The sequence below is a fragment of the Stenella coeruleoalba genome (genome assembly GCF_951394435.1).
Source record: "Stenella coeruleoalba genome assembly, chromosome: 17".
In the NCBI taxonomy this organism is placed as follows: Eukaryota; Metazoa; Chordata; class Mammalia; order Artiodactyla; family Delphinidae; genus Stenella; species Stenella coeruleoalba.
The window spans coordinates 37,438,487-37,451,013 of record NC_137163.1 but is presented as its reverse complement, the minus strand read 5'-3'; the positions used below and the strand labels follow the sequence as shown (position 1 = coordinate 37,451,013).

Genomic DNA, 12,527 nt, shown 5'->3' with positions numbered 1-12,527 from the left:
CCCTCAACTAGAGAAAGGCCGCGCGCAGCAACGAAGACCCAACACAGCCAAAAATAAATAAATAAATTTATTAAAAGAAAACCAATAGGAAGCATCATACTCAATGGTGACATGTCAAAGACATTCCTTTAAAAACAAATAACGCAAATATGATTTCTTTTTTCTTTTTCTTTTTTTTTTTTGTGGTACGCGGGCCTCTCACTGTTGTGGCCTCTCCCGTTGTGGAGCACAGGCTCCGGACGCGCAGGCTCAGCGGCCATGGCTCACGGGCCCAGCCACTCTGCGGCATGTGGGATCTTCCTGGACCAGGGCACAAACCCATGTCCCCTGCATCGGCAGGCGGACTCTCAACCACTGCGCCACCAGGGAAGCCCTGATTTCACTTTTGTTTCAGCTCAGAGACTTAAAATATTTCAATGATTCAAACATATGATAACAGAAGAAAGAAGAAATGATAAATGCAAAATTCAGGTTTCCTCTGAGATGGGAGGGAAGGGGACATCCGGATTGGAGCATCATATCTGGTCTTATATAGCAGTAAGAGTGTTCTTTTTCTCAAACTGTGTGGTAGGAACGTGGGTGGTCAACATTCTTTTGTATCTGCTTGGTATTAGATGTTTAAAATTTTTTAAAACCATAATATTGAGTGAAAACAAGTCAGACAAATGTATTCTGTATTTTATGAATATAAAATTTAAAATCAGGCAAAACTAAATGATCTTCACTTCTTATTTGAATGCATAACTTCTAAATGGCAAAACTATAAAGACAAGCAAGAACAATTCATATAAAATTTAGGACCCTAGTTACCTTTGGCAGAAGTGAGGGTAATGGCTTATGCAGGGCTCCCAGAGTATTGGTGATGTTCCTTCCTTGGGCTGGATTTGGTACGTAGGTGTTCATTTTAGTATTGTTTAAACCATGCATAGGGCTTCCCTGGTGGCGCAGTGGTTGAGAGTCCGCCTGCCGATGCAGGGATGGCCGCTGAGCCTGCGCGTCCGGAGCCTGTGCTCTGCAACGGGAGAGGCCACAACAGTGAGAGGCCCGCGTACCGCAAAAACAAAAACAAAAACCATGCATGTAAATTACATAGCTTCTTTGATAAGTGTGAAGTAGTGGATAATAAACCGGTTTTGATGGGTAACATAAACTCAGGTATTGTCCTAGACAAATTTCATCACCTGCCAACATTTTTCCAAGCACACTTTGCAGGGGGTGTTTGTCACCTGCTGATTTTCCTAAGCCTTTTTTTAAAAAAATAATTTATTTATGATTTATTTATTTTTGGCTTCATTGGGTCTTCGTTGCTGCGCGCGGGCTTTTTCTAGTTCCGGTGAGCCGGGGCTACTCTTCGTTGCGGTACACGGACTTCTCATTGCGGTGGCTTCTCTTGTTGCAGAGCATGGGCACTAGGTGCGCGGGCCTCAGCAGTTGTGGCACGTGGGCTTCAGCAGTTGTGGCTCGCGGGTTCTAGAGTGCAGGCTCATGTGACGCATGGGCTTAGCTGCTCCGCGGCATGTGGGATCTTCCCAGACAGGGCTCGAACCCATGTCCCCTGCATTGGCAGGCGGATTCTTAACCACTGTGCTGCCAGGGAAGCTCTTTCCTGAGTCTTTATATTTTTAGGCAATACCAGTTAACTATGAGCAACATTTTTTAACTGAAAGGGAAAAGACCTTTCATTTAACAGTCTACCACAGACTGCATTACTACAGTCCTTAAAAAAAAGGCTTAAATTTTCTAGGGCATTTGTATGTACAAAGAGTACCCAAATACTCCTCCTCCCCACTGCAGTTTCCCCAATTATTAACGTCTTTAATTAGTGTGGTACCTTTGTTTCAATTGATGAATACCGACACATTATTAACTAAAGCCCCTAGTTTACATGAGGGTTCATTCTTTGAGTTTTACATTCTATGGTTGATAAATGCATGATACGTATCTACCATTACAGTATCATACATAGTAGTTTCACTGCCCTAAACATCTCCTGTGCTTCACCTGTTGATCCCTCCCCTACTTCCTCTGCCACCCTGGCAACCTCTGATCTTTTTACTGTTTCCATAGTTTTGCCTTTCCCAGAATGTCACATAGTTGGAATCATACAGTATGTTATCTTCTTAGATTGACTTCTTTCATTTAGTAATGTGCATCTAAGGTTCCCCATGTCTTTTTTGTGGCTTGATAGCTTAGTTTTCTTTTTTGGCTGTGCCACACAGCTTATAGGATCTCAGTTCCCCAACCAGGGACTGAACCCAGTCCATGGCAGTGAAAGTGCCAAATCCTAACCACTAGCCCGCCAGGGAATTCCCTCATTTCTTTTTATTGCCAAATAACAGAAAGGTTTCTATCATTATCATCATAGCTATGTGCCAGGCATTATTCTAAGTGCTCTATACATATTAACTTATTTAAACCTTACAACTTTATAAGGTAGGTACTAGTAATATCCCCATTTTACAGATGAAACAAAGGAGATATTTTACAGAAGAAACAGAACAGAGAGCTTAAGTAACTAGCCCAAAGCTACAAAGCTAATAAGTGGTGGAATAGAATTTGAAACCAAGCAGTTTGGCTCCAGAGCCTACACCCTTGACTACTGTACTGTACTGCTTCATGTAAAAATATCAAATAATTTTCAGGGCCTAATCTTGTTTATCAACTCATAGTGCTATACTCCCCAACTCTACCTCCTTGAAGAATCCTCATTCTTATCTTTTATGTCAATAAATTTAGGTATGTAAATAGCAGAAACTTTTCCATCTAGCACATTATTCTATATGATAATTATTAAATACTGAAGAGTGACAGCTTTTTTGATCCTTTGCTGTATGCTAGACACTGCTAAGTACTTTCCATATACATTATCTTATTTAATCCTTACAACATCCCTTTGAGAAGGTGCAATTATTATCTCTCAGGAGAACTGAGACTTAAAGAGGTTAAATAACTAGCTCAAGATCATACAGCTAATAAGTGGTAGATCTGGGCCTTGAATCCCGTTAGAATTACTCCAAAGTCTGTGCTCTTAAACTCGTTATTGACTGGGCGATTTTTGCAGAAACTAACTCCTATAGCTGGTGATTTGTTATTAAGTGATATTGATATGTCTCTCTGGTCAATAACGTTCGGGTAACAAAAGACATTAATACATTTCTAGTCAGTGTGTTATAACTGCTCTTCCCAAGTGCTTCTAATATTATCTTTTGGTTTACCAAACTTTTCAAATTAGCATGACATTTCTAAATTAACCTCAAACAAATAGGTATATGTAAAATGTTACATGTGTACGTAAGAATGTTACAGCAGCATTGATATGATAATTTTGCAAATATGGAATTGTTTGGATCAATGGTTAAACACCTAAGGTATATTTACACAAAAGATGACTCCGCAACCGCTTTAAAAATGAGGTAGATCAATATGTAGTTACATGGAAGACCTTCAAGGCAAGAAGAAAGCAATCTGTAGAGTAATATCTACAGTAAAGATCCATTTATGTAAACAAGCCAAAACCAAACTAGATGATTAAGTATATAATGAATAGAAAACTATCTGCTGGTTACACTCAAAACTCTTAGCAGTGGTCATCTTTGGGGAGGTAAGTGGAATGGCCAGTGAGTGAAGGGGACTTTTACTTTTTTTTTTTAAAATTTATTTATATATTTATTTTTTGCTGGGTTGGGTCTTTGTTGCTGCGTGTGGGCTTTCTCTAGTTGCTGCGAGCGGGGGCTGCTGTTTGTTGCGGTGCGCGGGCTTCTTATTGCAGTGGCTTCTCTTGCTGTGGAGCGCGGGCTTTAGGTGCACGGGCTCCAGTAGTTGTGGCTCGCGGGCTCAGTAGTTCTGGCTCAGGCTCTAGAGCGCAGGCTCAGTAGTTGTGATGCATGGGCTTAGTTGCTCTGCTGCATGTGGGATCTTCCCGGACCAGGGCTTGAACTCGTGTCCCCTGCATTGGAAGGTGGATCCTTAACCACTGTGCCACCAGGGAAGCCCTGGGACTTTTACTTTTTTTTTTTCTTTTGACTTTTACTTTTTAATCTACATAATTCTGTGTTGGAATTTATTCTACAACAAGGAGGTATTCACGTAGTAGTTTCTAAAAATGTTAAAAGACTTCAAAGAACAAACACAAAATGGTTATACATAGCCTTATTACCACAGTGTAAAAATGTAAAGCCAGAAGTAAGCTTTGAGAAAAAAAGTGGGAATTTAAACTTCATAGTTCCCCCACCTTTATTTAGGTAATAGGATTTAGTGTATACATTAAACTTTTAAAAAATAAATGAACAGAATGACACAAAGGAAAATCTGCATGCTATTTTATTTCCATTAGAAAAATATTATCTATATAAAATTTGGTCCAGTTTCTTCTCCTTTACCTCTACCATTCAAACTTAAATGCTTTAATTTTACTCAAGTAAAAGCAGAATCATGTATCTGACATGAGAACTAAATAGTTCACACCATTAAATTAATAGTTTAATTGAATTAGGTGTGCTCTTTATTATATCTCAGGAATAGTAACTCATCTTTCCTACATGCTATTTCCCTTTACTTTTATTTTTCTGAGTAACTATGTAATGTGTGTCTCTTTTCCCACATCCAGTAATGAGTGTTACAGAAGTGTAATTTATAACATCAGTAACTAGATTCATTATTAATCTTCAACTCCTGTTCAATTCCCCTTATTATATGGTATTTCCATAATAACTTCAGATATTTCAGTCAACCTTACACTTTCCAACAAATACTGTAAAAATTAAGATGTTAATTTAAAAACATTATTAAAATTCCAGACTAAATAACACTGGGCCCACTTAGAGCGATGCTGTCACGAGAGGTCCTTGGACAGCTACTGCTTCAATCTCAACACGGCCTCCCTGTCAGGAAAATAATGAATAAATTAAGAGAGCGCCATAATACCTACTAAAAACATATGCAATTTTTAACATATGCATTTTTAGCATTAAACTTATCAAAGAAGTAAAGGAGGGGGCACATGCACCAAGAATCTACAGTAGGCCAGGTTATCACGCTCAATGTGTTCGTCTATGTTAGCTCATGTGATTCCCACAGCAGCTCTATTATCAGGGGTTCTCTCAATGCAGAGGATTGATACACTGTAGCTTAGAAAGGTTGTTTAACCCATCCCAGGACACAAAACCAAACAGCAGGGCTTCCCTGGTGGCGCAGTGGTTGAGAGTCCGCCTGCCGATACAGGGGACATGGGTTCGTGCCCCGGTCCGGGAAGATCCCACATGCCGCGGAGCGGCTGGGCCCGTAAGCTATGGCCGCTGAGCCTGCGCGTCCGGAGCCTGTGCTCCGCAACGGGAGAGGCCACAACAGCGAGAGGCCCGCGTACCAACCCCCCCCCCCAAAAAAAACAAACAAAACTAAACAGCAGAGGTTCAAACCCATGTCTTATAACTCCAAGTTCGAAGCTCCTTCCATCACATTCTATACCCAAATAAATTTGAAGATACTGATGATTCCAAGTAACAAAAAATTAAAGCAACAAAAATACCACTCATAGAAGATAAATTTCTTTAGTGGAAAATTGCCAGAAGTCCATGAGAGCTGCTTCTTTATAGGTAGAAATACTGTGCTGCTAAGGGGCATAGGAAGAGCTTCTAGTTCGACTAGAATACCAAAGTAGGAATGGTGAGAAATCTATGAGCCACTGGTTTTCAGATGACTTTTTCTAATAGAAGGTCTAGTGTTTTTTTGTTTTTTGTTTTTGTTTTTGTTTTGGCCACGCCGCGTGGCTGGCGGGCTTAGTTCCCCAACCAAGGATCAGACCAAGGATCAAACCCGGGCCCTTGGCAGTGAAAGCACAGAGTCCTAACCCCTGGACCGACCGCTAGAGAATACCCTAGATTTTTTATTATATGATAGAAAAGTAAAATTTTTACTGCAGAACTCACAGACCTGGCTCAGTTTATAGTCTCTAAGCAACAGTAAAACAATACAGCGCTATTTTAGTTTTTCTCACAATTTAAGTACTCTGATTCTGTTGTGTTCATGTCCATGTGTGGCCTTGATTTTTAATTTTCTTAATTTTAAGACAAATGTGTACTTACTTTGGGCAAAGCAGCAACCTGGTAGGCAGCTCTTGCAGGAAAATTACTCTGGAAATCTAAATTTAAAAGAATTTCATTTCAGTTTTCAGATACTATGCTGAAACTCAACACTGCAGGATCAAGAATCTGGTAAGTGCTTCAGCTATGTGTCAGTTCTTAGATATAAGCAACGTGGAAAAAAAGAAGCTCATATTTATATTTGATAAGATATTTTGCCATGATTCCCATGATGTTTAATATTTTAAAAAAATCTTAGTTTTCTGGGGAAAAAAATGAAAATACTCACATACTCTGACACTTTGATCTTGTTTGACATGAAGGAGGTTGTTTTTAAAGTGATAATTATAAGTAATGATGCCTTTTCCGTGTTATACCTTTGTCTTATCTCACCAGGTGGTAGGGATACTCATTTTCCCCACTAGGACAGCAATGTTAATAACAGATAACACTTACTGAGCGCTTACAACGTGCCAGCATCTGTTCTAACGTGTTTACATGTTGTATTAACACATTTAAAATTCCAACAACCTTATAAGGTTTTATCCCCATTTTGCATATGAGGAAACCAAGGCACAGAAATATTAACTAACCAGCTAATGATTCTGAGAGAGTAGAACAGAGGTGGTGGCTAGACCTTATCACAGCGATAATAAATACAATCTATGTGTTGAAAAATGATTAGGAGGGCTTAGAAAGCCTGAGGAGGGTATAACAAAATGAAGCTTTAGGGAAATGGATCTGTCCAGTTGTAGTATGTTATTCTAGGGAATGCAATAGAAATATCTTGGATGTTTTCATGGGGGGGACACTGTGTGTTTCTAATCAGGCTATTAATTCTTTTAGGACAGGATCTATGACCATTTCTTTAGCACCTCCCAACATTCCTAATTCATAATGGACACTTATTAAGGTTAATAGTTACATTTCTCTTTAAAATGGAAAATAGTAATAAAGCCAAATTACTTACATTGTTTGTAGATGTCATTGACAGTATTGAAGTCGTTTATGTCAGCCAGCAAAACCGTTGTTTTTACCACTAGGAGATATATACATTGTCATTAGGTTTATTTAGTTATTTGGTCTGATCCAAAACATTACTTAGAAAAACAGTACTGATGAAATAAATTTCATATTTTAAGGCAAGACAAGAAAAATTTAAACATAAAATTTTTTTTCTCTGCCCATTTAGTCCTCCTCTGTCCCCTCTAGTGTGCAGTGTGCATCTGCACTGAGCATTAGCCGGACCCCTCCAACAACAGAAATACCTGCCCAACCATGAAGTTCAGTTCTTCTCCTGCTGGTGCCAGCCATGTGACCCCTTAGAACATAACATTTCTTACTTATGACCTTATTAATGGCACTAGCTATATTACTTGTGTTCTGCCTATTTTACAAGATTCTTGTTTCTTGCATGATCAAATGTGACTAAGCCTCCAATAAAAATAATAAGTAGATGACTTGAAATTATTCACCTAAAATATAGTTCTACAGGATCAATGATTATAATAGTGTAACTCTAGATATGGGAAGAAGCAACAAGAGAGAATCATTTCCTGGCTTTTGGCTACTATTAACAGAGCTTTAGTCCACTAATAGGACATTGAGTGGCATAGCAATGAAATCCCCACCTGACCTGGGAATGAGCATTTCTAGCACAGCGGGACAAATTGGTCACGAAATGCCTCCCAAACCTTGGCTGAAATTAAGATTGAAAGAGAGGGGATTGTAAAGTAAGAATGTTGCCCACCATCCAGTTCTACAAGAATCAAGTCATTAGCCACTGCGGTTGCTGACCTACAATATACTGAGAAAGGAATTCAGGTAAGAGATCAGGATAAGGCACTTTGTGCTCTGGGAAAACTGGCAGAACCGGCCCTCAGATATTTTCGGGAGAAAATTTTATGCACCTAGTTTTTCACATGTTCCCATACTAAGAGAAGCACTAAAACCATTAATTAAGATATCTGTTCCTCGCGAACAGCAGTAACCTTCTACCAAGATGTGTGCCATTTTGATTGCATGCACCTCTTTGCCAAAATCATATATATTCTGGCCTTTCCCCTTACCTCTTTGGAACAGTCCTCTGATCTTTCTGTAAGTCTGCCAGGTTATAATCCTCAGGTTGGGTCAAATAAAATTTTCCATTTTTTTCTTAGATTGACTAATGATTAACTTTTCATTGATATTATGTATATGGCTCTGGACTGTCTTGATTAAAATGGGACTGAAATTAAACCAACTTCAAATAACAAAGATATGGCATGATATATTACTGGATGCCATGTGTTCTTCAAAAAGACCAAAGAAATATCAAACAGAAATGTGAAATAATATCAAGTTGCTCACCATTTGTGAAGTCACAGCCTGCTGCTTTCAGAATTTCACCCATGTTTGTAAGAGCCTGTGAACCGAGGTAAGAAAGGCCTAAGGCACTGATGCTACATTGAAGCTTTAATTCAATTCAATTAACCATCTTTACTAATATCTCCTTAAATAGCCTATGTTGCAGAAAAATCTCCCTTTTCTAGGAAATTCTACTCTTTGTAGGCCACCTCTATACAAGTGAATTGCTTCTTGGCTTTCTTTAATGGAATGAATCTTTCTGAAATACAGTGAGAAGTTGCCTCCTTTTGTGAGGAAAAAGACTGAAGTCTCTTCCTCAGTGCTAGAATGGTGAAATTCTCAGCCAATGTCCACTAAGCTAAAATAGAATTATTACTGGGGCTCCTAATTCCATATCACTCTGAGGATAAGTATGAGCTAGTAAGCATTAAAACCTGTTTTCTTTAAAGCAATATTTGATTTTAAAAAGGTTCTTTTCCTTGTTCTCAAAAAACAATAGTAGTAAATTGTGTACATGTTTGATATTCTGGGCTTTGGAAAAACATTAGTTTTTCACCCTGTCCTTAATTTATTATTTTTCAATTCATTCTTCCACTTTGGTTGGTCACATTATAATAGTTGATGACTTAAAAAAATTAATCTTCTAAATAGGTAATACATAGATATGACAAAAAATTCAAAAGCTATAAAAAAGCATATACAGTGAAAAGATATCTTCCACCCTTACTCCCCCTCCCCAGTTTCCTTCATCAAAGGTAACCACTGTTTCTAGTTTCTTGTATATCCTTCCAGAGACAGTCAATGCTTGTACCAACATAAGTGTATGTATCCTTAGACACACACACAGAGGGTAGCTTATTGTGCACGCTGTTCTGCATCTTGGTTTTATCATATAATAATTTATCTTGGAGATCTTTCCATATGAATTTAGTTGTACAGATGTAGCATGATTTATTTATCTAGTTCCTCATGGATGGACATTTAGATTGTTTTCTATCTTTGGATATTACAAATGACTCAGTGAATGTATTAAATTATAATTTAATTCCATTTATTGGATTAGAATTATATCCCCCATTCTTATTTAAAAAAAACCATACTGATATAACCTTTGATATTTCTCTTTCTAACAAAATGTTGACTTTTACTTTTGTGGTGGTGGACTTTTTTTTTTTTTAACAGGTCATTGGCCCTGATAAAACAATTTCCCAACCCAGGTGGAAGTGGCAAGATGTTTTCAATAATTCAGGGTTTTTCCCTCCCATTTTACTGAAATATAATTGACATATAACATTTATTAGTTTTAGGTATATAACATGATGATTTGATACATGTATATACTGTGAAATCATTACCCCAATAAGTTTAGTTGATATCCAGTAATTCAGGTTTAAGGTCACGTTGGAAAGTAAAATCTTTTTTTTTTTTTGGTTGTTAAATGAGTCATCACATTTCCAACTTTCTACTGACACAAAACTGTCTTTAGTTAACCAGTAACTTAAAAAGTACTTATCTGATTATCTCTATAATAAACAAACCAGCCAAATGGATTCTTAATACTTCTCAATATTAAAAAGGAGTAGAGAAGGGAACTTCAAATGTGGAAAATGACTCACTTGTTTAGCCTCTTCTGCCACCCCTCCTGGTACAAGCTGTCCACTTGCAGGATTCATGCCTAGCTGTCCTGAAATGTAAATGGTCCTGTCGACTAACACAGCCTGACTGTAATGAACAGAAATCCAGGATATACGTAAAACATAAACATAAAATGTGAAACTCAATGCTAAAAGATTTCTTTGCTAAGACACAAAAAGAACAAAATGTAAAATAAAATAATTGATAACTGGACTTCATTGAAATTAAAACCTTTTGCTTACTGAAAGACATCTTTAAGAAAATGAAAGCCCAAGTCACGGATTGGGAGAAAATATCTGCAAAACACATATTTAACAAAGGACTTGTATTCAGAATATATAAAGAACTCTTACAACTCAATAATATAAATACAACTCAGTAAAAAATCGGCAAGTGATCTGAACAGACACTTCACTAAAGAAGACATACAAAAGGTGAAGGAGTAATGCAAACCAAAGGCACACATGATACCATCACACACAATAAAGCATCACTGATAGTAACAAGTATTGATGAGGATGTGGAGAAACTGGAACCTTCATACTTTATTGGTGCAAATGCAAAATAGTACACACTGGAAAATAGTTTGGCAGTTTCTTAAAAATTTAAGCAGGGAATTCCCTGGTGGTCCACTGGTTAGGACGCGCTTTCACTGCCGAGGGCCGTGGTTCAGTCCCTGGTGGGGGAACTAAGATCCCGCAAAGTGCGAGGCACGGCCAAAAAAAAAAAAAAAACACATACACATAACATACAACCCAGCGACTTCTTTCTCAGACAACTACTCAAAAGAAATATGTCCAAAAACTTCACATGGATATTCAGAACAGCATTATTCATGATAGCAAAAAGGAAAAAAATAAATAAAAAACACCCACGGATAGATCCAACTAAAGACTACTATTATTTGATTCTACTTATATAAAATTCTAGAAAAAACAAACAAAAAAAGCAGCAGAAAGTAGATTAGTGGCTGCCTGGGGTCAGGGGTAGGGGTGGGAATTGAACACAAACGGGTATGACGGATTGTTTTTGCAAGGGGGGGTGGTTTGTGGGGTTGATGTAAATGTCCAAAAACTTGACTGTGGCAGTAGGTGCATGACTCGATACATTTACCCAAACTCATGGAACTCTGCACTTAAAATGGTGAATTTTGTATGTAACTTATACCTCAATAAAGCTGTAAAACAAGCAAAAGAAAGCAATGCCAAGAGCACTTTTAAGAAAATAAGTAATTAGACAAGGTTGATCACTGCTGAAGGGTCAATTAAGGATCCACCTGTGAGGGTACACTTTTCTGGAAAGTGCTTATTTTCGGAACTGATTATTTCTGTAATGAGGATACTAAATATCAGAATTAGGATAAGGTCTCAAGAAAAAGCATAAGCTACACTGAGACCTGAAAGAGAGCCAAACACATCAACTTTAAAGGCAATTTATTTGTTTTTGGATAAAGAAAGCCCCACCATTGTTTCTCTTAACTGTGATAAAAAAATATACATCAAACATAAAATTTACCATTTTAGGGACTTCCCTGGTGGCGCAGTGGTTAAGAATCCACCTGCCAATGCAAGGGACACAGGTTCGATCCCTGGTCCTGGAAGATCCCACATGCCGCGGAGCAACTAAGCCCGTGCACCACAACTACTGAGCCTGCGCTCTAGAGCCCGTGAGCCACAACGAGTGAAGCCCGCGCGCCTGTGAGCCCGTGCTCCGCAACAAGAGAAGCCCGCGCACCGCAACGAAGAGTAGCCCCTGCTCGCCACAACTAGAGAAAGCCCGCGCAGCAATGAAGACCCAACACAGCCATAAATAAACTTATATTAAAATTTTTTTTTTACCGTTTTAACCGTTTTAAGGTACACAGTTCAATGGCATTAAATGTTTAAAAAAATTTTTTTGCTAAAGAAAACAATATCAATTTAAATTTAGAAGTAAAATTTGTTTTACCCCATTTCACGGTTATTTAGAAAACAAGATATTCTCATTTCTAATTTTCTAATTCCCTATAGTTTGTTTTCCAACATGCTCCCAACTTTCTTATCTTTCATTTCATGGCATTTCCCCTGATTTGCAGACCGTTATCTTTCTTCTTTATAATTTTAAATACAAAATTGATAATTTTATAACACGTAGTGGGTCTCTCAGTGGGCTTCCCGCCTTCCCGGGTTCCGTTTCCGGGTTCAGCATGTTGCATGAGGTTGCCCGGTGAACCCCGAAGGCCTGGCGCAGCTCGGACCCGGACTGGCCCAAGCCCCTAAATTCCGACCCCACGACCTCCGACCCCACAGGCCCCGCGTCCTTCTCAGCTCCCACAGGCCTCCTGTACCTGTAGGGACCAAGGGCCGCTGGCGCTTTCGCGGTGCTGATCACCTTTCTGATCAAAGCCGACATGGCTAATCCTTTTTCCTTGCCGCCCCTCGGAGACAACTACCACGTATGCTGCTTCTACTCGTGTCTCACGGGTCTGAA

The 12,527-nt window shown here is 38.6% G+C and overlaps 1 protein-coding gene across 3 annotated transcripts in view; it reads right to left on the bottom strand.

Moving 5' to 3' along the window:
- Positions 1–12,527, bottom strand: part of RIDA (reactive intermediate imine deaminase A) — a 26,499-nt gene extending 13,972 nt beyond the window's left edge. The window contains exons 1-6 of one of the 3 annotated variants that reach the window (XR_013824589.1): positions 12,385–12,527; positions 10,040–10,145; positions 8,427–8,481; positions 7,048–7,116; positions 6,081–6,136; positions 811–1,012 (exon numbers count right to left, since the gene is read on the bottom strand). Coding sequence is in view for 2 of the 3 variants with exons in the window: in XM_079901749.1 (XP_079757875.1) it covers positions 905–1,012; positions 6,081–6,136; positions 7,048–7,116; positions 8,427–8,481; positions 10,040–10,145; positions 12,385–12,449 (459 nt within the window). In the remaining variant the exon portion in view is untranslated. Of the gene's footprint in view, positions 1–36; positions 1,013–4,111; positions 4,881–6,080; positions 6,137–7,047; positions 7,117–8,426; positions 8,482–10,039; positions 10,146–12,384 lie in introns of those variants that run through there. The other 2 variants (XM_079901749.1, XM_079901750.1) reach the window with 2 other exon arrangements.